Source organism: Hordeum vulgare, chromosome 2H (genome assembly GCF_904849725.1).
Source record: "Hordeum vulgare subsp. vulgare chromosome 2H, MorexV3_pseudomolecules_assembly, whole genome shotgun sequence".
Classification (NCBI taxonomy): Eukaryota; Viridiplantae; Streptophyta; class Magnoliopsida; order Poales; family Poaceae; genus Hordeum; species Hordeum vulgare.
Genome location: NC_058519.1, coordinates 601,462,566 through 601,487,861, shown reverse-complemented (window position 1 = coordinate 601,487,861; position 25,296 = coordinate 601,462,566). Strand labels below are relative to the sequence as shown.

General features: G+C 46.7%; 3 protein-coding genes across 5 annotated transcripts; 1 reads left to right on the top strand and 2 right to left on the bottom strand.

Moving 5' to 3' along the window:
* Window positions 1-11,997: 11,997 nt before the first annotated feature.
* LOC123427622 (CCR4-NOT transcription complex subunit 9-like) lies at window positions 11,998-15,692 on the bottom strand. 3 transcript variants are annotated; one of them, XM_045111701.1, is made up of 10 exons: window positions 15,478-15,692; window positions 15,074-15,287; window positions 14,860-14,931; window positions 14,572-14,661; window positions 14,402-14,444; window positions 14,153-14,259; window positions 13,705-13,800; window positions 12,623-12,813; window positions 12,474-12,543; window positions 11,998-12,357 (listed from the first exon to the last, which is right to left on the bottom strand). In XM_045111701.1, exons 2-10 carry the CDS (start codon window positions 15,275-15,277, stop codon window positions 12,235-12,237), a joined length of 996 nt encoding a protein of 331 aa, XP_044967636.1. In that variant the 5' UTR covers window positions 15,278-15,287; window positions 15,478-15,692; the 3' UTR covers window positions 11,998-12,234. The 3 variants fall into 3 exon arrangements, with proteins under 3 accessions (XP_044967636.1, XP_044967635.1, XP_044967638.1); XM_045111700.1 differs by having other exon boundaries at window positions 15,487-15,648; XM_045111703.1 differs by lacking the exon at window positions 13,705-13,800.
* A 173-nt stretch (window positions 15,693-15,865) lies between these two features.
* Window positions 15,866-18,029, top strand: LOC123427621 (40S ribosomal protein S11). Its single transcript, XM_045111699.1, has 6 exons — window positions 15,866-16,003; window positions 16,551-16,591; window positions 16,705-16,805; window positions 17,292-17,436; window positions 17,527-17,616; window positions 17,772-18,029. The coding sequence occupies exons 1-6, from the start codon at window positions 15,992-15,994 to the stop codon at window positions 17,860-17,862; spliced, it is 480 nt and encodes a 159-aa protein (XP_044967634.1). The 5' UTR covers window positions 15,866-15,991; the 3' UTR covers window positions 17,863-18,029.
* A 1,332-nt stretch (window positions 18,030-19,361) lies between these two features.
* Window positions 19,362-23,821, bottom strand: LOC123427620 (UDP-N-acetylglucosamine diphosphorylase 1-like). The gene is made up of 15 exons (XM_045111698.1): window positions 23,399-23,821; window positions 22,862-22,916; window positions 22,597-22,745; window positions 22,426-22,465; window positions 21,921-22,010; window positions 21,719-21,831; window positions 21,511-21,585; window positions 21,243-21,282; window positions 21,055-21,137; window positions 20,904-20,981; window positions 20,640-20,783; window positions 20,485-20,552; window positions 20,103-20,217; window positions 19,851-20,007; window positions 19,362-19,733 (listed from the first exon to the last, which is right to left on the bottom strand). The coding sequence occupies exons 1-15, from the start codon at window positions 23,570-23,572 to the stop codon at window positions 19,636-19,638; spliced, it is 1,479 nt and encodes a 492-aa protein (XP_044967633.1). The 5' UTR covers window positions 23,573-23,821; the 3' UTR covers window positions 19,362-19,635.
* Between the last annotated feature and the right edge of the window lie 1,475 nt (window positions 23,822-25,296).

Here is a 25,296-nt window from a genome sequence, read left to right as displayed (position 1 = left end):
ATGGTTATTGGCCAGAGAGGTGTCTCGGTCATGTCTGCCTGTCTCCCGAACCCGTAGGTTCTACACACTTAAGGTTCGACGATGCTAGGGTTATAGGGAATTGTTATACGAGGTTACCGAAAGTTGCTCGGAGTCCCGGATGAGATCCCAGACGTCACTAGGAGCTCCGGAATGGTCCGGAGGTAAATATTGATATATAGGACGGATGGTTTCGGATACCGGAAGTGTTTCGGGCATCACCGGTAACGTACCGGGACCACCGGGACCACCGGAGGTGGCCCCAGGGGACCACCGAAGGGGGGCAACGACCCCGGGAGGTAAGGTGGGCCGAGTGGGGGTGGAAACCAGCCCCTAGGTGGGCTGGTGCGCCTCCCCACTCAGCCCAATGCGCAGGGAAGAGAAAGGGGGGGGCAAACCCTAAGCGAGGTGGGCCTAAGGCCCACCAGATGGTGCGCCACCCCCTCCTCCCCCCTCTGGCCGCCGCACCTCCCATCTGGGGGGGGGGGCTGTCGCACCCCCTCTCCCCTCCCCCTATATATATCGGGCACTTTTGGCCATTGAGAGATAGACTTTTCCCTCTCCCTCGGCGCAGCCCTGCTCTTCTTTCTCCTCCTCTCTGCCGGTGCTTAGCGAAGCCCTGCCGGGAGACCTCGTCTCTCCATCGACACCACGCCGTCGTGCTGCTGGAGTTCTTCCCCAACCTATCCCTCCTCCTTGCTGGATCAAGGTGCGGGAGACGTCACCGGACTGCACGTGTGTTGAACGCGGAGGTGCCGTAGTTCGGCACTAGATCGGAATCGCTGCGAGTACGACTCCATCAACCGCGTTCTGGCAACGCTTCCGCTTAGCGATCTTCAAAGGTATGAAGATGCTCTTACCCCTCTCTCGTTGCTGGTCTCTCCATAGGAAGATCTGAATATGCGTACGAAAATTTTGAATTTATGCTACGTTACCCAAGAGTGGCATCCGAGCCAGGTTTTCTATGCGTAGATTCTATGCACGAGTAGAACACAAAAGTTGTGGGCGATGATTTGTAAATTTGCTTGCCGCTACTAGTATTATTCTTTTCCGGCGGTATTGTGGTATGAAGCGGCCCGGACCGACTTTACACGTACGCTTACGTGAGACTGGTTCCACCGACAGACATGCACACCGTGCATAAAGGTGGCTAGCGGGTGTCTGTCTCTCCTACTCTAGTCGGATTGGATTTGATGAAAAGGGTCCTTATGAAGGGTAAATAGCTTTGGCATATCATCGTTGTGGCTGTCACGTACGTAAGAAGGCGTTCTTGCTAGAAACCCAAATCAGCCACGTAAAACTTGCAACAGCAATTAGAGGACGTCTAACTTGTTTTTGCAGGGTTTGACATGTGATGTGATATGGCCAAAGTTGTGATGTTGCATGTATGATGTATGAGATGATCATGTTATTGTAATAGTTTTCACGACTTGCATGTCGATGAGTATGACAACCGGCAGGAGCCATAGGAGTTGTCTTAATTTATTGTATGAGATGCAACGCCATGTGCTTACTACTTTTACTTCATTGCTAACGGTTAGCTATAGTAGTAGTGATAGTAGTAGTTGGTGTGACGACTTCACGGAGGCACGATGATGGAGATCATGGTGTCACGCCGGTGACGAGGATGATCATGCGATGCCTGAAGATGGATATCGAAAGAGCAAAGATGATAATGGCCATATCATGTCACTATATGATTGCATTGTGATGTTTATCATGTTTTACATCTTATTGCTTAGAACGACGGTAGCATAATAAGATGATCCCTCTTAAAATTTTGAGAACGTATTCCCCTAAGTGTGCACCGTTGCGAAGGTTCGTTGTCTCGAAGCACCACGTGATGATCGGGTGTGATAGATTCTAACGTTCGCATACAACGGGTGTAAGCCAGATTTACACACGCGAAACACCTAGGTTGACTCGACGAGCTTAGCATGTACAGACATGACCTCGAATACAAGAGACCGAAAGGTCGAACATGAGTTGTATGGTTGAATACGATCAACATGCAGTTGCTCACCATGGTGACTAGTCCGTCTCACGTGATGATCGGACACGGGTTAGTCAACATGGATCATGTATCACTTAGATGACTAGAGGGATGTCGATTTAAGTGGGAGTTCATACTTAATTTGATTAAATGAACTTAATTGTCATGAACTTAGTCTAAAAGTTGTCTTTATAAATATTGTAGATGGCCAAGGTCAACCTCAATTTCAACGCATTCCTAGAGAAAAACAAGCTGAAAGATGATGGTAGCAACTATGCGGACTGGGTTCGCAACTTGAAGCTCATCCTTGAAGCAGCTAAAAAGGCTTATGTCCTTGATACGCCGCTAGGTGACCCTCCCGCTCCCGTAGCAGCCCAGGACATTCTGAACGTCTGGCAAACGCGGAGTGATGACTACTCTCTGGTTAGGTGTGGCATGTTATACAGTTTAGAAATGGGGCTCCAAAGGCGTTTTGAGCAACACGGGGCATATGAGATGTTCCAGGAGCTGAAGCTAGTTTTTCAAGCTCATACCCGTGTCGAGAGATATGAAGTCTCCGACAAGTTCTTTAGCTGTAAGATGGAGGAGGACAGTTCTGTCAGTGAGCACATACTCAAAATGTCTGGGTTACACGGTCGTCTGACTTCACTTGGAGTCGAACTTCCGGATGATGCTATAATTGACAGAATCCTCCAGTCTCTCCCACCAAGCTACAAAGGCTTTGTGCTTAACTACAACATGCAAGGGATGGAGAAGACCATTCCCGAGTTGTACTCGATGCTCAAGTATGCAGAAGTAGAAATCAAGAAAGAGCATCAAGTGTTGATGGTCAACAAGACCACTAGTTTCAAGAAAGGCAAGGGTAAGAAGAACTTCAAGAAAGACGGCAAAGCTGTTGCCGCGCCCGGTAAGCCAGATGCCGGGAAGAAGAAAAAGAATGGACCCAAGCCTGAGACTGAGTGCTTCTATTGCAAGGGAAAAGGTCACTGGAAGCGGAACTGCCCCAAATACTTAGCGGACAAGAAGGCCGGCAACGTTAAAGGTATATGTGATATACATGTCATTGATGTGTACCTTACCAGCGCTCGTAGTAGCTCCTGGGTATTTGATACCGGTGTTGTTGCTCACATTTGCAACTCAAAGCAGGAACTGCGGAATAAGCGGAGACTGGCCAAGGACGAGGTGACGATGCGCGTCGGGAATGGTTCAAAGGTCGATGTGATCGCCGTCGGCACGCTACCTCTACATCTACCATCGGGATTAGTTTTAAACCTTAATAATTTTTATTTAGTACCAGCTTTAAGCATGAACATTGTATCGGGGTCTTGCTTAATGCGAGACGGCTACTCATTTAAGTCAGAGAATAATGGTTGTTCTATTTATATGAGTGATATGTTTTATGGTCATGCTCCGCTGGTGAATGGTTTATTCTTGATGAATCTCGATCGTGATGTTACACATATTCATAGTGTGAGTACCAAAAGATGTAAAGTTGATAATGATAGTCCCACATACTTGTGGCACTGCCGCCTTGGTCATATCGGCGTTAAGCGCATGAAGAAGCTCCATACTGATGGACTATTAGAGTCTCTTGACTTTGAATCATTTGACACATGCGAACCGTGCCTCATGGGCAAGATGACTAAGACTCCATTCTCAGTAATAATGGAGAGAGCAACCGACTTATTGGAAATAATACATACTGATGTGTGTGGTCCAATGAACGTTGAAGCTCGCGGTGGTTATCGTTATGTTCTCACTCTCACCGATGATTTGAGTAGGTATGGGTATATCTACTTGATGAAGCACAAATCTGAGATGTTTGAAAAGTTCAAGGAATTTCAGAGTGAGGTTGAGAATCAACGTGACAGAAAAATTAAATGTCTACAATCTGATCGTGGAGGAGAATATTTGAGTCACGAGTTTGGCACACACCTAAGGAAGTGTGGAATCGTTTCACAACTGACGCCGCCTGGCACACCGCAACGCAACGGAGTGTCTGAACGTCGTAATCGCACTTTATTAGATATGATACGATCTATGATGTCTCTTACCGACTTACCACTATCATTTTGGGATACGCATTAGAAACTGCAACATTCACTTTAAATAGGGCACCGTCTAAATCCGTTGAGACGACACCGTATGAACTATGGTTTGGCAAGAAACCTAAGTTGTCGTTTCTTAAAGTTTGGGGCTGCGATGCTTATGTGAAGAAACTTCAACCAGAAAAGCTCGAACCCAATGCAGAGAAATGTGTATTCATACGATACCTTAAGGAAACTATTGGGTATACCTTCTATCTTAGATCCGAAGGTAAAACCTTTGTTGCCAAGAATGGATCCTTTCTAGAGAAAGAGTTTCTCTCGAAAGAAGTAAGTGGGAGGAAGGTAGAACTTGATGAGGTAATTACACCCCCTCTCGAACAGGATAGTAGCGCAACGCGGAAAGTTGTTCCTGTGGCGCCTACACCGACTGAAGAGGAAGTTAATGATGATGATCATGAAGCTTCGGATCAAGTTACTACTGAACCGCGAAGGTCCACAAGGGCACGCTCCGCACCAGAGTGGTACGGCAACCCTGTGATGGAAATCATGTTGTTAGACAATGGTGAACCTTCGAACTATGAATAAGAGATGGCAGGCCCGGATTCCAACAAATGGCTTGAGGCTATGAAATCCGAGATAGGATCCATGTATGAGAACAAAGTATGGACTTTGGTGGACTTTCCCGATGACCGGCGAGCCATAGAAAATAAATGGATCTTCAAGAAGAAGACTTATGCAAACGGTAATGTAACCGTTTACAAAGCTCGACTTGTCGCAAAGGGTTTTCGACAAATTCAAGGAGTTGACTACGAAGAGACTTTCTCTCCCGTAGCGAAGCTGAAATCAGTCCGAATCATGTTAGCAATTGCCGCCTTTTATGATTATGAAATTTGGCAAATGGACGTCAAAACAGCGTTCCTTAACGGGAACCTTAAGGAAGAGTTGTATATGATGCAACCAGAAGGTTTTGTCGACCCTAAGGGTGCTAACAAAGTGTGCAAGCTCCAGCGCTCCATCTATGGGCTGGTGCAAGCATCTCGGAGTTGGAACATTTGCTTTAATGAGGTGATTAAAGCGTTTGGATTCATACAGGTTTACGGAGAAGTCCGTCTGTACAAGAAAGTGAGTGGGAGCTCTGTAGCTTTCCTCATACTGTATGTGGATGACATATTATTGATGGGGAATAATATAGAGATGTTGGAGAGCATAAAGGCCTATTTGAACAAGAGTTTTTCAATGAAGGACCTTGGAGAAGCTGCATACATATTAGGCATCAAGATCTATAGAGATAGATCAAGACGCCTCATAAGTCTTTCGCAAAGTACATACCTTGACAAGATATTGAAGAAGTTCAATATGGAAAACTCAAAGAAAGGGTTCTTGCCAGTTTTGCAAGGTATGAGATTGAGTAAGACTCAGTCGCCGACCACGGCAGCAGATAGAGAGAAGATGAGTTATGTCCCCTACGCTTCAGTCGTGGGCTCTCTAATGTATGCCATGCTGTGTACCAGACCTGATATAAACCTTGCCATAAGTTTGGTAGGGAGGTACCAAAGTGATCCAGGTATGGAGCACTGGACAGCGGTCAAGAATATCCTTAAGTACGTGAAAAGGACTAAGGAAGTGTTTCTCGTTTATGGAGGTGACGAAGAGCTCGTCGTAAAGGGTTACGTCGACGCTAGCTTCGACACAGATCCGGATGACTCTAAGTCACAGACCGGATACGTATATGTGTTGAATGGTGGGGCAGTGAGCTGGTGTAGCAGCAAGCAAGAAGTCGTGGCAGCATCTACATGTGAAGCGGAGTACATAGCTGCTTGAGAAGTAGCTCATGAAGGAATTTGGATGAAGGAGCTCATCACCGACCTTGGAGTGGTTCCAAGCGCGTCGGGTCCAATGACACTCTTCTGTGATAACACTGGGGCCATTGCCATAGCCAAGGAGCCCAGGTTTCACCGGAAGACGAAGCACATCAAACGCCGCTACAACTCCATCCAGGACCATGTCCAGAGTGGAGTGATAGATATTTGTAAAGTACACACGGATCTGAATATTGCAGACCCGTTGACTAAACCTCTTCCACGAGCAAAACATGATCAACACCACAATGCTATGGGTGTTCGATACATCACAATGTAACTAGATTATTGACTCTACTGCAAGTGGGAGACTGTTGGAAATATGCCCTAGAGGCAATAATAAAATGGTTATTATCATATTTCCTTGTTCATGATAATCGTCTATTGTTCATGCTATAATTGTATTAACAGGAAACATTAATACATGTGTGAATAAATAGATCACAATGTGTCCCTAGCAAGCCTCTAGTTGGCTAGCTCGTTAGTCAATAGATGATCATGGTTTCCTGATCATGGGCATTAGATGTCATTGATAATGGGATCACATCATTAGGAGAATGATATGATGGACAAGACCCAATCCTAAGCATAGCACTAGATCGTATTGTTCGTATGCTAAAGCTTTTCTAATGTCAAGTATCTTTTCCTTTGACCGTGAGATTGTGCAACTCCCGGATACCGTAGGAGTGCTTTGGGTGTATCAAACGTCACAACGTAACTGGGTGACTATAAAAGTGCACTACGGGTACCTCTGAAAGTGTCTGTTGGGTTGGTACGAATCGAGATCGGGATTTGTCACTCCGTGTGACGGAGAGGTATCTCTGGGCCCACTAGGTAGAACATCATCATGAGCTCAATGTGACTAAGGAGTTAGTCACACGATGACGTGCTACGGAACGAGTAAAGAGACTTGCCGGTAACGAGATTGAACAAGGTATTGGTATACCGACGATCGAATCTCGGGCAAGTTCTATACCGACAGACAAAGGGAATCGTATACGAGATTGATTGAATCCTTGACATCGTGGTTCATCCGATGAGATCATCGTGGAGCAAGTGGGAGCCACCATGGGTTTCCAGTCCCCGCTGATGGTTATTGGCCAGAGATGTGTCTCGGTCATGTCTGCCTGTCTCCCGAACCCGTAGGGTCTACACACTTAAGGTTCGACGACGCTAGGGTTATAGGGAATTGTTATACAAGGTTACCGAAAGTTGTTCAGAGTCCCGGATGAGATCCCGGACGTCACGAGGAGCTCCGGAATGGTCCGGAAGTAAAGATTGATATATAGGACGGATGGTTTCGGATACCGGAAGTGTTTCGGGCATCACCGGTAACGTACCGGGACCACCTGAGGTGGCCCCGGGGGACCACCGAAGGGGGGCAACGACCCCGGGAGGTAAGGTGGGCCAAGTGGGGGTGGGAACCAGCCCCTAGGTGGGCTGGTGCGCCTCCCCACTCAGCCCAATGCGCAGGGAAGAGAAAAGGGGGGGCAAACCCTAAGCCAGGTGGGCCTTCCTAAGGCCCACCAGATGGTGCGCCACCCCCTCCTCCCCCCTCTGGCCGCCGCACCTCCCATCTGGGGGGGCTGCCGCACCCCCTAGGGTGGGAACCCTAGGGGTGGCACCCCCTCTCCCCTCCCCTATATATATTGGGCACTTTTGGCCATTGAGAGATAGACTTTTCCCTCTCCCTCGGCGCAGCCCTGCTCTTCTTTCTCCTCCTCTCTGCCGGTGCTTGGCGAAGCCCTGCCGGGAGACCTCGTATCTCCATCGACACCACGCCGTCGTGCTGCTGGAGTTCTTCCCCAACCTCTCCCTCCTCCTTGCTGGATCAAGGTGCGGGAGACGTCACCGGGCTGCACGTGTGTTGAACGCGGAGGTGCCGTAGTTTGGCACTAGATCGGAATCGCTGCGAGTACGACTCCATCAACCGCGTTCTAGCAACGCTTCCGCTTAGCGATCTTCAAAGGTATGAAGATGCTCTTACCCCTCTCTCGTTGCTGGTCTCTCCGTAGAAAGATCTGAATATGCGTAGGAAAATTTTGAATTTATGCTACGTTACCCAACACATGGGCCCTTGGGGCTAGCCCAACAAGGCTAGGACGCCCCTACATCCCATGTTGGCCTAAGGGGCGTGGCGGAAACCTTCATGGACTTCCATACCCCTCCAGAATCCTTCGGAACCTTCGAGATGCTTCATGATACAATACCGGCAAAACCCGAAACTTTTTTGGTAGCCAAAATATGACTTCGCGTATATAAATCTTACCTTTGGACCATTCAGGAGCTCCTCGTGACATCTGCGATCTCATCCGAGACTGCAAACAACATCCGGTCACCAACATACATATCCCAATACTACTCTAGCATCACCGAACGTTAAGCGTGCAGACCCTACGGGTTCGAGAATCATGTAGACATGACCGAGACTCATCTCCGGTCAATAACCAATAGTGTGACCTCGATGCCCATATTGGTTCCTACATATTTCACGAAGAACTTTTTCGGTCGGACCACGATGTCAAGGATTCGGTCAATCCTGTATGCAACCCCCTTTGTCTATTGGTATGTTACTTGCCCGAGATTCGATCGTCGGTATCTCCATACCTAGTGCAATCTCATTACCAGCAAGTCTCTTTACCCGTTCTGTAATACAAGATCCCGTGACTAAATCATTAGTCACATTGCTTGCAAGCTTCTTGTGATTTTGTATTACCGAGAGGGCCCAAAGATATCTCTCCGTCATATGGAGTGACAAATCCCAGTCTCGATCCATGCCAACCCAACAGACACCCTCGGAGATACCTGTAGAGTACCTTTATGATCATCCAGTTATGAAGTGACGTTTGATACACACAAGGCATTCCTCCAGTGTCAGGGAGTTGCATGATCTCATGGTCTTAGGAACACATACTTAACACAAAGAAAGCAGTAGCAATAAACTTAGTGATACGATCAAATGCTATGCTTATGGTTGGGTCTTGTCCATCACATCATTCTTCTAATGATGTGATCCCGTTATCAAATGACAATTCGTGTCTATGGTTAGGAAACCTTAACCATCTTTGATCAATGAGCTAGTATAGTAGAGGCTCACTAGGGACACTTTGTTGTTTATATATCCACACATGTATTCATGTTTCCGGTCAATACAATTCTAGCATGGATAATAAATGATTACCATGAACAAGGAAATATGATAATAACCAATTTATTATTGCCTCTGGGGCATATTTCCAACACCATGCAACGCCTGTTGTCTGATAACCTATTCGGCGAGGTGGTGAGGTTACGAACACACAACTGCATGTAGAATAGCTCATAGACACATAGAAGACAGTTCTAAACAATAGCAAGCAACTTTAAATATAGTGCCACACCTAAACATAACAGTGCTCAAGCAAAGCAGTACGATATGATACTAAACCAGCTGGAGCATAGGAAGGGATGTCCTAGACGTTCACGACGAAGGCGTCGTGCCTCCCGCACTTGGTCACCACTTCAATGTCGTCGTCGTTGAAGACGATGACCTTGAGTGTGTCGAGAGTCAGTAAATTGAAGGTCACCATGTACCCAATCTTGACCCGATGGACGATGACGAAGGTGGCCAAGCCCTGGTCGAGGGTGACCTTGTCGTTCATCAGCCGAACAATGGCCCTCCATGACCAGTCGTTATTTGTCTTCAGCTTGAACTCCGTCGACATGGACATGAAGTGCTTCGTGAAGTCCAGGGGCATTGGTATGGCCTTGAGCTTCGGGGCCATGATCACCTTGCATAACTGAGTTGGCCCACCCTCCACATGGTAGTGGCCGTAGTTCTGGCTCTTGTCGTTGGGGGTTCCTCCGACACTTCACCGTCGTTTGTGGGCGGCACCTGGACGGGCGTCTATGACACCACCTCCAAGGGCGGCACCACATCCTTGCCCTTGTCCCACTCCATTAGCGGCACCACCTCCTTGCCCTTGTTCTCCATGTCGATCTGCATTATGAAGAGCACAAAGGTCAAAGGTTGATCGCCATTAAAACCTATCATACGGAGCCCCTTTATTTGCCCAGCCTGATGGTCACTACTTACCCACCACCTCACTGAGTTAACCCTCTTTGTCTCTCACTCTTCCTCCTATCCATCACCATGAACTCCAACAACAACTCCAACCCCAACCCCAACAACAACTCCAATCCCACCCCAACCCCTTCCCTTAGGGCATTGGATGGAGGACTTTCTTCCTAGGGTGCTCGCTCGCTGACCGCACCAAGTTCGAGAACATCATGAAAGTTTGCTCGAACTTCTGCAGCATGGAAGACATGCACAAAGAGTGAGGCGTTGTGGTGAAGAAGGCGATGCCAGAGGATTTAAAGACACTGATTCCTGACCCAACGAAGGGCGCTATGTCAGTTGACATCCTTCGCTGGGCCATTAATCAGGCCGACTCCGTCGACACCGGGCAGAGGGCAAGGTGGGCCAAGTACAAAGAGTACACTCGTCCTCATGACCAGCGTGCCACAACGCACTTCACGACAAGGATTGTCGTAGTGTTGGAGGAGGAAGAAGAAGCGTCGGCGATGGAGGTGCAAGAAGAAGCGGCGTCGATGGTTGTAAGGGCGTTGACGCCAGGACACCGAAGTATGCCAATCGATGTAGACTCCGGCGAGGAAGAAGAACCAAATGGTCCAACACGAGGACAAGAACAAGGCCAAGGGCACGTGGCGCACCAACCGCCTCCAGGGTCGCTGGGGCTAAGATCTCAGACTATTGTGTAAGATTAACCCCCAATCCTCATTCCCCTTGTACTCAATCCGGATCAGGAGCCTCAAATCCATCGCTACTAGAAACTCATGATGATGTTAGGATCACTCCTATGGCTATTTACCCCGATTCCCCATTCCTCTAACACGGATCAAACCTAAACGTGGATCAAATGCGATATAGCAAGTGAGGAGGTGAAAAGAGTGCTTACCGTCATTGCTGAAGTGTTGTTGGTGATGCTGCAGATGCCGTTGAAGAAGCCGGAGGGCGGAGGTCGCCTTGCTGTTCTCCGATCTGCTGAACGTCATCGTCGGTGAGAGTGAGAGAGTGGAAAGAGGGGAGAGAGCGGTGAGGGTAATTATTGTCGGCACTTCAGGAAGCAATGCGGATTCTCAAGCGTGGCTCCTCGCGTGCAGCCCCCGCCGCCCATGTGCATCACGCGGGCCTCGCTCTCGAGATACTGCTTATTCCAGTGTTCCCAACGGGCCTGGCTGTGAAGTGCTTTGAGATGCGTTCAATGCGGGTCAAACAGTGAACACAGGTAAAGAAACAACCTATTTTCTTTCCGCATGGGCCTGATTGGCCTATATGCAAGCTACCAAACACGTTTTTTGGGTCTTTTATACGCAGTCTTCTCGTGATCAACACGTGACCTCACAGCAGCAAAGCAAACGTGATGACATGCTTTGGCTAATGCAGAAGAGTTTCGGTTTGATATGGAAGTCTCATGGAGATGGGTCCGTCTAAGAGGGACTGAATTCAACCCCCAAGACTTCTACAGCCGGACCCCTTAAACGTCCGGTGGCCGGACTGAATTCAACCCCCAAGACTTCTACAGCCGGACCCCTCAAACGTCCGGGCAGGCCACCCGATCACTGCCCGATCAAAAAAATTCGATCCAAACGGGCCTCTCAAACCAGCCGCAAACGCCCGTGCTGACCGGCACCCCCATTTCCAACCCAAATATATTTTGCATGCTGTGTAGGAGGCGACACAGGCTATCTCCGACAAGGAAGAAGCTTAATACACTAGTTAGTATCTAGGATATATTTTGCATGCTTTTGTGTGGATATATGATGGATGAAATATGAGAGAGTTGGATGTGAAGAGGAAAATTTGAGACGTGACCGGTCAGTGTCCACGGGCGTGTCCGAACGCGACCGCGGGCATTTGAGGGACCGGATTTGCAAGGTCCGGTTGTAGATGATCTAAAGACTTGAAAAGGTAGTATGACAGGTTTTAACTGTTCAGAATTGCATCCGCATAATGTGCTACTTCCCTAGTAGACGTTCAACCTCGATAGAAAAAAAACATTTCCGCTGCAACACCAGAAAAGCAGAAAACAGCTTGCCTTGCTTGTGTTCACAGTATTACAGGATAAGCAAACCAGCTTGAGCTGCTGCTGATGTTTCGACACACACACAACACAACATTTCCTTTTTCCGTAAGGTTGAAACTACACCGACATCGCACAACCTACTTCTAGAAGGCCGAGGGAAGATAATCTTCCCCTACCCGCAATTCACAAGGGACTCCATTATTGTTGTGAATCGCAGCAACTAAACTGGATCATATCCCCATCATGTGATCCAGGCCCGGCTGGGGAGGCACCCCCATGCCAGGTCCTCCCATACCACCCACTGTCACGTTATGCAGCAGTTGTTGGAGCCAGCGCCTTGTCGCGGGGTCATCCTTCGTTTCATCAGATATATAAATACGATTAGTATCTGATCGGTAAGTTCGTTTCATTTTATTTGAATACATGAGTGAACTGGTAATGACAGATATGTTAACAGCATATGACTCACCCTAAGAGAAATGTTGAACGTCCCATCTTTCAGCATGTCAGGGAGGCAATTATGTAGTGCAACACAGGCCCTGTGAGGGAAGACAAAAAATCAGCACATGGGAAGATAGATGTAAAATCATTTAGTGACATATGAATGACAGCACAAACCTGGGGTTATCTGACAGCCTGAGGTAACATCGAATAATGTGCTTGAGCAACCTTGTGGAAGGCTGATCAGCAAGTGATATTACCATATTTCCTAAAACGCTGCCTACAGCATAGAAACGCTCAGCGGTGGCACATACGTAGTGCAGTCCAATATCATCCAGCAGAATCTTTTGGACGATGAAGGTAGCGACCTGCTTATGCATATTTAACTAAATTAATGAAACTGGATGCATTTATATCATTATCTGTATAAGACCCCGTGTGGCCAAGCCTCAACTTGTATTCCACCCAAATTAATCTTAGGGCGCGCTTGGGAACGGTGTAATCGAATGCGGAGGTGTTTTAACTTACGCCATACTGGCAACTGAGTAATTTTGGGCTGGAAACAAAACGACAGAGCAAGGCATGTATTTTTTACAGGTGTATTTCAAAGTAAAACGACAATCCAAACAGGGCCTTAAGCACCTCAAAATATTCAACTCCTGTGGCTGTGGGTTATACAGGAAAGATGTTGCAAAAACGTTGGCATATTTATGTATCCACAAAGTTATTGATCTTCCAGTCCAATTGATAACTGATAATAGTAACGCAACGCCCTTAGCAGCATAGGTCAATTACTGATTGCCAAAGCCAAACAGCATTTGAGGTTTTTCGCATAATACACCTTTTATAAGTCTATAAACTGTGAAGTGGTTTCAAGTTATTATCAGAGAGAAGCCTGGCATGGCATATAAGGCTATAGATAATCACAAGCATATTAATGTTAACTGATATTCCCTCCGTTCCTAAATATAAGTCTTTTTAGAGGTTCCATTAGGAGATTACATACGGGTGTATATAGACATATTTTAGAGTGTAGATTCATTCATTTTGCTTCGTATGTAGTCCTCTAATGAAATCTCTTTAAAGACTTATATTTAGGAACGGAGGGAGTAGTAAATTAGTGATATAGCGTTCCACAGGAACTTCAGACAGCCAAATATAATTTTTGAAAAGAAGAAGTAATTTGATCTTTTCTAGGGCTAAACAGAAAAGAAAGACTGTAACACTTTAGATGAGGATTGAGATGGTTAGATACGCACGGTTTTTGATAGTTCACTGCCCATTTCCATGGTACGCAAGCACAGAGGAATTATTTCAGTTTGCAGCAAAAAGCTGATAACGTCAGTGTCATCAACCTGCATGCATAATAATAAGGTAAAGAAGCTTCTTCCAAAGGCAAGAAGAGAACGTTTGGTATTTGGAAACACATGCAGCTTATTCCAAAAGAAAGAAGAAAACATTAGATAGAACATTGCTTGTTTATAAGTTACTCAGTTGTTTATCTCTTCGTTGCACAACGAAGTAATATGGATGTATCCCTTGTGGCCTTATTAGATTCATTGTTCATGCCAGGTTATTGGAATAAAAACAACATGATGCTGCATTGTTTGAAGAATTAGTGAAAGGATCATGTTTAATATATAACATTGCAGGGTTGGATTCATGATACAAAAATTGTTAGTTCATGTAAAATTGTACCAAAAATACCTTAACAAGAGCACCGATGACACCCAGGCTGGTAAGCCGCAAGTACTCAAAAGGCCTTGTCTTGCTGAATGTATTCAGGAACGGATACAAGAACAGCGGCACATGAGCTGAAAGGAACAAATGGAGGACAGAGAGAAGAAAGTGAATCGCTAACAACAACAATATCAAAAGCCGAATGGCTCTTCTTTCATATCAAGCTACTAGTAATTAGAATATGTGAGACACAATGCAAATGGCTGAACTCGTTACCATTTAAGAAAGGGATTCTGGTATCAGGGTGCGATGCAACACACTGCAATTATTGTAATACAAACACACAAAATTAGACAATAAATATACGCAATAACAAATCTAATAACATGGGAGACTTGAAGCAATTTTGTAAATGTGATCTCCCCACTTGTTATTTCGAGCTGTACCTGAAGAAGTGCAAGTGCGTTGCAGACTCGGTTTGATGCACCTGGTGACAAAGTTGGGGGTGAAAGTGCAGGGTAGATCGACACAATTTCCTGCGAGTATTTTCAGGTTGTCAAACACACAAAGTGAGAAAGTAGATCCAAATTTTGATAACCTGCATCCAAAACAGCAAGTGGCGACTTGAAAACACAAATAGAATAGTGACTGCTTTCACAGTCAGACAACATAAAAACAGCATGAGGTAAAGAAATGCAAAACATAAACATCGAAGACAGATGAATTACGCATACCTGAAGCAGTGCAGCAATTGTGCCAAAAGAGTGCCAGAGAAGCGGGGCCAGGTCTTGGAATATCTCTCGTTTCTGAAATCAGTAATTTGGTTACCGATTTACTTCAGCCTTACAAAACACCTTATATAAATGGCTGAACGAACACGCAGTCTGCAATTGCTCTGTGCAAGGAGGCGCTAGAACCCTAGTAGAAATAGAAGAGGACGCGACGGACCTTGGACAGCTCGAGGAGGGCGTTCTCGCGCAGCTCGCGGTCGCACAGGTCGAGCACCAGCTGCTCCGCCGACGCCATCTTCCTGGGCTCCTGCGCCGCCGAGGCAGAGCCGCCACCGGCGCCTCCACCGATCGGGGAGGGAGACGGCGGCGAGGCCCCGGCGAAGGAGGAGGGCTCGGGGAGGGAAGGCTGCAGGCTCGCCATTACGCTCCAACTGCACAAAACCGGCGGAGACTCCATTACGAATTTCTCCAGGCGGAAAAGACAACAACAGCCGCGAACAATCGAGTCGCCATTACGCGCGGATCGCACGCAGCCGGGCCGCTCGCCCACGCCGCCGGCCGCCGCAAGCACGGGACGGATCGAGGAATTTGCAAAAAACCAGCGCGGGTTTGGCAGATTACCGAACGAACCGGTTCGATCGGCTTCGGGACGAATCCGCGCCACCAGACCCTGTCGCGCGGAGAGGGACGGAGAGGGGGGAAGCAGCCGCGCCGGTGGCCGGAGGGGAGAGGGAGGAGTGGGGGAGGAAGAGAGACCACGGCGAGGAGATCCCTCTCTCTCTCTCTCTTTCTGGTTTATGTTTTCAGCACGGAGGATGGTCGGAGCGAGCATTAAGATCCGACGGCTAACACACCATCAACGGCCTGATCTGACGGAACCCCGCCGCGAGTGATTATCCACGACAGGCGGGCCTCCCATGGGCCTCCGTGACGGACCGGGCCGAGGAGACGGGTGGCAAGGCCCGGAAAGGGCTGCGCATTCCGCAGCGGCGCTCGGTTCTATAAGAATGCACCCTTAGGGTTTCCGCCCCGCCGCCAACTCCTGTCAGCGCCTCGCCTCCTCGCACCCGCATCCCCGCGCTCCGCCGCCGCCGCCGCCGCCGCCTCCGAGCCGCTCGAAGCCCACCTCGTAGCCATGGCGGAGCAGGTAAAGGCTCCCCCCGTCCTCCCCCGTGCAGCGCCCTACCTCTGCTCCCCCCGTTCGCTTGCTGCCGCCGCGTGCTTGGGATTTGTGATGCGGCGCCTTCGCGCTTTTCGGCCGTGTATGCTTAGATCTGTTCGTCGAGAAGCTTGTGTATTCGTTGCAAATCGATTGGTAGCATGCGGTATCTTGGCAGTCGCGAGGTGGTTGTTTCTTGCGGTGTGACGAACTTGGAGAGCGTCTGTTCCCTCCTGGTCGTTAGTAGGATCTGCTAAATGTGATGCATGCTGTCACTGTAGCTTTATTACGGGCTCTTCTCTGATTATTTGGACGCAGTAGGATCTTGTTGTTTAGTGGGATGGTTTCAACTCCAAGTTGTCGATGCACTAGACCCGCTCTGACGAAGTTCCGTTTGTTGTATGGTTCATTTGGAGTTTGGCAAGCACTAGATGGAGTCTATAATGTTGATTTCGCTTGTTTCATTCATGCCCATAATTGATTAAAGTGTGTGGTTGTGATAGTTCTGATGGCTTAAACCTGATCTGTTGTGCAGACTGAGAAGTCTTTCCTCAAGCAGCCAAAGGTTTTCCTCAGGTGAGTAATTCGATTAACCTTCTTGTTGTGCTGGTGTTGTTTTGCAATGCACATGTCTTGTATTGATCCAATGTAATGCCCATACCCTAACAATGGTTTGCTGTTTAATTTAGCACCAAGAAGGCTGACAAGGCAAAGAGGCCCGGCAAGGCTGGCAACCGCTTCTGGAAGAGTGTTGGCCTTGGTTTCAAGACCCCAAGGGAAGCGATCGAAGGTGAACTACAAGCCAATCCTTCTATTTTAACACTGTTTTCGTACTCATGTAGGTGCTGTTAGTCTTTCATACTTCTGAAGGACATCAGAAGGATTGTCACTTACTATTATTTGTGGGCATTCATTGCAACATAATGGATTAGTTTGGTTTACTCCCATTTGCAAATTGGTGGAAGTTTGCTTAGCTGGAGATCTTACTACTTCAGTACCATTTCTCTTGGCTTAGCTAGGTATCTAGCTCTCCACACGAAGTATTGACGTTTGTTTAGAGTAAACTCTCAGTTGGTACAGTGGTTGTCATTGGTAGATCCGCAGCCAATATTATTTAGATCATGTTGAAACAACTGACCCATGAATTTTGCTCTTTGCTGTTTTAGATATTTTGTTGCTCTGGCAAGTAACGTGATAGTCATAAACCATGAATAGTTGATTGTGCATTATTTTATGTTATGCTTTCATCCGTGTATTAATTCCAATTAATTTCCAGGTACCTACATTGACAAGAAGTGCCCATTCACTGGAACTGTTGCCATCAGGGGCAGAATCATAGCTGGAACCTGCCACAGCGCCAAGATGAACAGGACGATCATCGTGCGCAGGAACTACCTTCACTTTGTGAAGAAGTATCAGAGGCAAGTGAACCCATTGATGATTCTGATAACATACTGCTTGCTTCTTCCCCATGGCATTTCTAACTTCGAAATCATTCATGCACCTTGCAGGTATGAGAAGAGGCACTCCAACATCCCAGCTCACATCTCCCCCTGCTTCCGTGTCAAGGAAGGCGACCATGTCATCATTGGCCAGTGCAGGTAAAGCTTGTACTCTTGGATGACTTGGTATTCAAATAATAGTTTTAGCCTGGTGTTCTACTGTTATATGCCTGTGCTATTCCACTGCATCCTCTTGATTACTGCAAGTGCTATTTTCTTTTGTTTCTGAAGTATATTGCTTGTTCCTGAAACAGGCCCCTGTCGAAAACTGTGAGATTCAATGTCCTGAAGGTCGTTCCAGCTGGAACCACCGGAGGCGGGAAGAAGGCTTTCATCGCTGCTTAAGCCCAGACTCTGATTCATGAGTAGTTCATAGTCAGAAGCTTTTCGCTCTTAAAACGTACCGGCCTGCTGTTTCAAGATTTGATTCCCGTGTTTTTTGTCAAACCGAAGAATGTCGTGATCTGAACATGTTTTGTGGAATCTATCTATCATTAATAGTTTCGCTTAAATTTGTACTGTCTGTTGTTTTTTGGTGAAGCCCTGGGGACTTTGTTTGCCTAGATGTGGTATTATTTTTACTTTAGCTCATGCCATTAGAAGGTACTATATGACATGTCTCGTACGTTGGCCCTCAAATACAAGTGGCTGCAGAAGTTGTAGGTGAGAAAGCTCTACTACCTCATATGCACCCAATTCGGCGCTGCTTCCAGACCTCTTCTTGAAAACCTAACTGTTGATTCTTCTGTCTGTCGCCTGGCTCAGACCTTGCCTGGCAACTTATTTCGGCTTCCCTTTGTGGCTGGCGGCGGCATGGTTCTTCTACAACTATAAATGGACAAAATGAGTGCAATATTGTGCCTTTATTCTTCGGTTTCAAAGTAATTTGATCTTATTGTTTGCTTGATATTATGTGGAAAGGTGTAAATTTTCATCTGTTAGACCGGTCCACTGGTTGTTGGTGCCCTAGTTGCTATAGATGACACTAAGGAGGCAATGTCCAAATTTCTACATGACGATGTAGAAAAGATCTATTCCCTCGAGATTTCATTATAGAGTAGATACGGAGCAATATAAATGAATCTACATTCTATATACCCCCTACGTCTTTTTTGAAGATTTTACTAGAAGACTACATACGGATTAAAATAGATGAATATATATTCTGTAATATGTCTACATACATCTGTATGTAGTCTTCCAGTGAAACTTAAAAGACTCGTATTTAAAAACGGAGGGAGTAGTTTATAATGAAATCTTGAAAGATCTTATATTTAAAAACAAAGGGAGTATAATATGCAAATTAAAGAAGTCAATAGAGAAGAGCAAAAATGTAAGTTGCGTTTCTATCAAAGTGTGTATCCTATCGTTTCCTTTGGACCAGTTCTCCTAGTTAGTAACTGGTGAAGTATGTGCCCAAAACATTGTCTAATGAAGTAATTGAACAGTAGTAACTCGATGGTTCGAAAGTAAATGAATTTGTGTTTAAAAACTGGGAGGTGAGTTTTGAGGGTTCGGTCAGGAATCATTTCTTTAACTCAGCGATGTCCTAAGCGTCCTAAGCTTCCGCTAAGCATTTACGAGCATGAGAAAAAAAAGGCCTTGTAACTGAGCCCTCCAAATTCACTCGTAGTTATGTAGATTTGGAACCTTAAGGTGCCGTCCAAGGCTCCGGCCCTCTTAATAATTCAACTAAAGAAACTAAATTTCCAGAATTCACATGAGTTTCAAAAGATTTTAGTTCATCCAACTACGGAGCTCTTTCAAAGTTGCATCCCTATATAGCACATATGTGGGGGGAAATTGGGTGTCCAAACGTAAGCGCGGATAAATGGGGCACCAAATTAGTACAATTGAAGGTGCTCATCTAAAGGGGGCAGCAACAGCCAAAAGAGTTACAAATGGCAAAAGACAAGACGCATTCAGAATCTGGGCCAATTACTCACAAAAGATACAACAGTCTGGCCAGTACCTGAAAACCCTAATGCCGATAGCTCAAAGAGCTCAGCTCAATACACCAATGTCCCAAACCACCATCCCAAACTGTGAGGCATCCGTTCGGCCTTGCGATCCCTGTGCAACACTGCTTCTTCCTGCCGCTATGATGAACCGATGCGCCTAGAACGAGATCTCGCTGGGAGCGTGGAATGTCCGTCCGCGGCAGATCGCCTCCAGGTTTTCTCCGGCGTAGGAGCTGAGCGGAGAAACCTCGACGCCTATGAGTAAAAGAGATCATGAGAAAAGGCGTCCATTAAAGTTTGTTCAGTCTTTAAATGCCCGAGATGTGATTTAGCTTTGCAAGTTTCAGGGTACAGGCAAATGTGAGGAATTACCTGTCATGTACAAGGGCACAGAATGGGTCAGGAAGCCGCCAGCAGCGACTACCCATCTGCTGTGGAGTCGGAGCAGCATCAGTTTGGCGCTATCGGGGGTGTCGTAGGCTGAGCCATTCGCGTTCTTCACTGGAGCAAATTCCTCTTCACGTAGCACCTGGATTTTCAGATATGCACCAGTGAGTATCTCAAGCTTTTAAACCCAAAGAAAATGGGGGAAAAGAAGCTGAGGGAACAGAATGGAAATGGAACCTCAAAAAGTGTCGTGGACGGGGAGTAATTGAATGCATCGAATATGAACTGCTCAAGCTTCAGGCCCATTGTATACCCATGAATCGAAGGTATCTTCTTCTGTGCAAGATGATACCTGGTTACAAATATTCAAATGTCAGGTGCTGAAACAGAACATAATTTATGCTAGAGCATGTCAATTGCCAAGTAAAATGGCTTGCCATGACATGCCTAGCAAATCCTTAAATCAAAAACCATAGATATAAATCTCACTCTCCCAGAAAGATTAAGAGATATAAACAGCAAGTATGTATAAAACTACTGTAAAACCAGTCTCAGAGTTTGGAAGAGGAGGCCAACATAATATGATTTCAGAATTCACTCTGGATACAGAAACACTCACACGCTGTCCTTTTCAAGGCTGTTTGCGACTTGATTCAGAAATTCCAAACTGAACATATGCAAGCATACCTGCGAAAAAACAAAGGAACATGTTAGTTTTATGTGTCACAGTTATTGAGGGAAGGAGGGAGCGACAAGCTAAGGATAGAAATATACATTGCTCCAACAATAACGAAGGCGTCCTGTTGATTGATTAATTTCAGTAGTCATAGCCGCATCCATTTCACTATACTCGACCACGGAAAGAGGTCCACCACGACCTCTTTGAACAAATACTCCAACATTCTCTTGTGGATAAGCCTGTTAAGGATATGACAGACTATCAACAAAGTGCATAGTATGCCAAAAAAGAAATTGCCAAAGAAAAAGTGATGAACCATGAGAATTTATTTTGCGAGCTCGAAAGATATTTGACCTTACCTTCCTAACAACCTTTGCAGCAGAAGATACACCCTTTTCTATAAAGTACCCTAGGAACGTTGGATCTGCAACACGAACCTGCATATAAGACATCGATTAGCGAATGAGACGGTGCCGAAATCAGATGACACCTGAAAGCGCATGTCCTCACCAATACGTTATCAACTCCGTAGCAATCTACATACTTCACACCCCGTGAAGACATATCATCAAGCAACTTCTTAGACTTCAGAGCTGTGAGATGTTACAGTTGTAAAACTAAGCATCAGTATCAAATAGTGGGTAAAATACAACAATTGCAGGATGCATAATAACTGGTCCATATGTATGGGAGATTACCAGCATAAACTCCTCCATTTCCATCAGGTGCCTTGGCTACCTGGTTTAAGAAGATCATGTAAGAACAATCCAATCATTTAGCATTGCAGCTATGCAGTATCAAAGTAGCTTTGCAGGCATCAAAAATTGCATTTAAACTCTCAGATCACACACAATGAGTAAAACTTAGAAAACAAATTGCTATATACCGTAACTTTGTGTCCTGGCCAGACATGGTAATATGGATCATGAATGAAAGGTTAAAGTAAGAGAAGATGCAACACTGTACCTTGTATGGCGTCTCCATAATAAATCTGCCATCGTCAGAAACACATGGAAGGGTGCCTTGTTGGAAAAAGGTCACCTGCCAAGAAGATATCAACGTTTGAAGCCAAGCTATTAAAGATAACTCTTACTATTGAATTTGACAGTATGCACATATTTGTTGAACTCCCATGAATATTCAACGCAACGGAAAACTCTGTACTTGTTCTTACCTGGTCAGCTTCTAAGCCAAAATATTTACGGCTTTCAAAGAATTTGCGTGTGACATCATCGGTGAAGGGGCTGGTCATTATGTACCAGTGGATTGGTAAAGTATTTCTTGGACCTGCAAATTATTTTCAAATCAAGGGTAAGGACGTGAAGTGAAGCAAAGGACAAAGAAAAATCTACAAGTTTGTGGTTAAAAGATATTACTATCACTGGACTGAGCAGCCAACTTTTGAATACACAAAATGCGTTCCGCTTGGAGTTGGAAAAGTGATTTTCCAGATGGAAGTCCAATACCTGGAAGGCCAACATGAGGTGTCAAGAGAAAATCACAATGATCAATATAATATAAGGAGATTGGAAATATCAGCCACACTAGATATAGTAAGTACATCCATTTCCTTTTGATCAGGAGACAATGCATAACAGTGATGTACAAAATTTATAACACGTGAAATCTGCTGCGATGGATGAACAAAGATGTGACACTGGATATAGTAAGTACATACATTTCCTTTTGATCAGGAGACAATGCATAACAGTGATGTACAAAATTTACAACATGTGAAATCTGCCACTATGGAATAAACAATTGTGAAGAACTAAAAGCATCACTATGGTGTACTATTTTTTTAGTTTTAAAAGAAGAGCATACCATTGAACATATGCAGTCAACTACTAACATACAAGGATTCAGATGGGATCGACTTACTGAAACACCCCTTGGGATCTGAGCTACCAAGCCGAGTCCCCTACACACAAGGCACAACATGAGAAGAAAATTAGATGACAAGTCGTATAATGCTTCCCAATGCGTGGTAGAGACTACAGAGACTGCAGTATCAGAAAACAGGAATGGGGGGATTCTATGTCATCAGATTACCTGACCACCAGCCAAAAGGACAACGGCCAGCCTCCCCTCGGAGATGGCTCTCAAACCCTTCTTCCACCACCGTTCTTTGTCCTCGGGAGACCTCTCCTCCACCCTCGAGACGCTGGATTCCGGCACGGGCTCGGCGGGCGCCACATAGCCTGTTCTCAGCAAGATCACCACATTAGCTAAGAATGCTGATCAAAGATACAGATTGCATAGTGTTCTTCTTCTTCAATGAAATGACGGCAATTTGTTCAACTGAAGGTACTCTGACCTTGTGATCCCATAGAGCGTCGAATGATCCGGTCAATCCTTGAAAGATCTAGACTCTGCAATACAGTACGCACAGCTCCGTCAGTATCCAGTAACTGTCAAAAATGGCAAACAGATGCAGCAAGTTTGCGATTGTGGCCAGGCAACACCCCAATCGAAATTTGCAGCATCTGCAGCTGATGGAGATTTAGATTGCTGCTCAAATCCCCACCTTCCCCACAAATCTTAGCAACAGTTTCTACTTTCTACTTGAAATCAAACCAGACCAGCTCTGCGTGCAGAATTCCAGCCCACGACCAAATCGACAAGCATAATTCCAACACAAAACCGAAATCTTTCTTTCATAATAACTCCCGATGCAGAAAGTAACTCGTTATGACGAGAAAAAAAAAACTCTGCCGACAGTCCCAGCGCGAGGAATCAGCTCTCACGCGAGCTGAAATCCCAGCGCAAGAAAGCCAAATCCGACCATGAAATCGTGCCCGGAGGGAGGCAACCGGACGAGCAGCGCATTGGGGGTATGTCGGTCTCTTCTCACCTCGATGTCCCGGACGAGGAGGTCGCGGTCCTCGGGCGAGAGCTCGTCCCAGAGCGCGAAGGCGCCCTCCTGGCCGTAGTCCTTCATCCGCTCCAGCAGCTCCTGCGGCGGCGCCGCCCCCCACCTCCCGACCCCGCCCACCGGCGCCACCGACCCCACCATCATCTCCTTCATCTCCTCCTCCTCCTCCTGGACGCGGCGGCAGCACAAGAAACAGCGGCAGCGGCGGACGGTGGCGAGGCGAGGGGGATTATGAGCAGAGCGGAGCAGCGGGCGGTGGCGAGGCTAGAGATCCGTGATTGGGTAATGATCCGCTGTGCCTATGGCCAAAAGAGCCAGCTCGGATTGTTCGCCGGTGCGTGCGTGGGCGTGGGCCGCGTAGGTAGCGTGGTGGTGGTGGTGGTGCCGGTGCGGGTGCCGCCGCGCGAGGTCAGGTTATATACCACGCCCGATGCGGTGCGGTGCGGTGCGGTTCGGGTGTCTCCTCACTGGCTTCTTTTGGATCGGAGCAGGTTGCATTGGTGACAAGGGAAGGGGGAGGAAGCTACACATGCTGCCATGGCAACCACGCCATTTGGAAGTTTAGGGTAATCAACTGTCATGTTTGTGTCCTTGTTATTTACTGTACTTACTAGGCTGATAATTCTATTTTTTATTATTTTAAAAAAAATCGATCTGTTCATTAGCTCTCATGATAGTACAAAGAAGAGTAATCATGCATCGTCGACCGGTCCAAAGTTCGGTTGGTCGCCGTGCAACCGTCCGATCCAGATCTCATGAACCGTTTGATCCCTCCTTATTTTCTTCGTCCTCCTTCCCCGCATCGAGCTCTTCTTCTTTCCCCAACAGAGGGCACGAGTGTGGCCGGCCCCCACCATACCCTCACGCGAGGCAATTAAGCTCGTACCATCGCCGCGCCGCTAGTGTGTTGCCCTTGCAAACAACCCCCCCCCCTCCCCAAAAAAAAATTGAAATCGCTCCCATGGTCATCGCCATCCCCAATATCTGGCGGAGCTAATCCCAACAAAAAAAAACTAGTTGCTTGCAGGAAAATGTTGTCTGACGGTCGCCCCAACTCGCCTCCGCTCCAGCATCGACGCCCGCTAGTTGTAGCACTCATTACCACCGATTGTAACATCCATTATTGCCGATTGCAACAAAAATCCTCGGTGTGTTGCGGCCCCAAGGCAACAAAAATCATCGCGATTCCGGGGAAAAATGATGCGACCTTAGCAAAATTCGTCGTTGTTGAGGATCTTCGGCAAAATAAGTACTTGGTTCCACATCCCGTGTTACCGCCCTCGTCAATGATTGGAGCATGTGGACATGCCTTATCCAGCATTGGTGGCCTTCCCGGGTGGTTGCCGTCAACGTTGTTGTCATGACGTGTTTGCCTGAATCCATTCTTTGGACGACGTGGCAAGTTAGCAAGGGGGTGTAGGCGAGTGTATGGTGATGGAGTCCTGGATGAGGCGATGTTAGCCACATCGATTCTCGGACACACGTTGCCCTAAGACCCCCATGATGATTAACCAGCAGGGCACGTTCGTCGGGCCCAAAAGCGCCAAGACGGATAATCCTCCGAAGACTTGATGCATACTCCAAGACAGAGGCCATCTTTGTCACGATTACCCTTAGATGGAACCGGCTATGTGTAAACCCTAGGCACCCTCCGATATCTATATAAACCAATGGGTGAGGACCGTAGACGACAACCTCATACACACACGATCTCATCGTAGATCAACCTGTAATTTGTACTCCCTCCAAATCAATAAAGTCAAGCAGGACATAGGGTGTTATCTATCCGAGAGAGAGATCGAACCAAGGTAAATCCCCATGTCTCCTTTTACCATCACACCAAGCCTACCAGCTCGAGCCTCCCTACCTGAGATCTG

Excerpts from the sequence above, each read along its gene's own strand:
- LOC123427622 (XM_045111701.1), bottom strand. The coding sequence starts at position 15,277 with ATGGCGAGCCTGCAGCCTTCCCTCCCCGAGCCCTCCTCCTTCGCCGGG. Across the intron at positions 14,932-15,073 it reads CCCTCCTCGAGCTGTCCAAG|AAACGAGAGATATTCCAAGA; the intron begins GTCCGTCGCGTC and ends TACTGATTTCAG. Across the intron at positions 14,445-14,571 it reads ACGCACTTGCACTTCTTCAG|TGTGTTGCATCGCACCCTGA; the intron begins GTACAGCTCGAA and ends CAATAATTGCAG.
- LOC123427621 (XM_045111699.1), top strand. Across the intron at positions 16,592-16,704 it reads CAGCCAAAGGTTTTCCTCAG|CACCAAGAAGGCTGACAAGG; the intron begins GTGAGTAATTCG and ends TGTTTAATTTAG. Across the intron at positions 16,806-17,291 it reads CCCAAGGGAAGCGATCGAAG|GTACCTACATTGACAAGAAG; the intron begins GTGAACTACAAG and ends ATTAATTTCCAG.
- LOC123427620 (XM_045111698.1), bottom strand. The coding sequence starts at position 23,572 with ATGAAGGAGATGATGGTGGGGTCGGTGGCGCCGGTGGGCGGGGTCGGG. Across the intron at positions 21,832-21,920 it reads GGCTGCTCAGTCCAGTGATA|GTCCAAGAAATACTTTACCA; the intron begins GTAATATCTTTT and ends AATAATTTGCAG. Across the intron at positions 20,784-20,903 it reads CTGCAAAGGTTGTTAGGAAG|GCTTATCCACAAGAGAATGT; the intron begins GTAAGGTCAAAT and ends TATCCTTAACAG.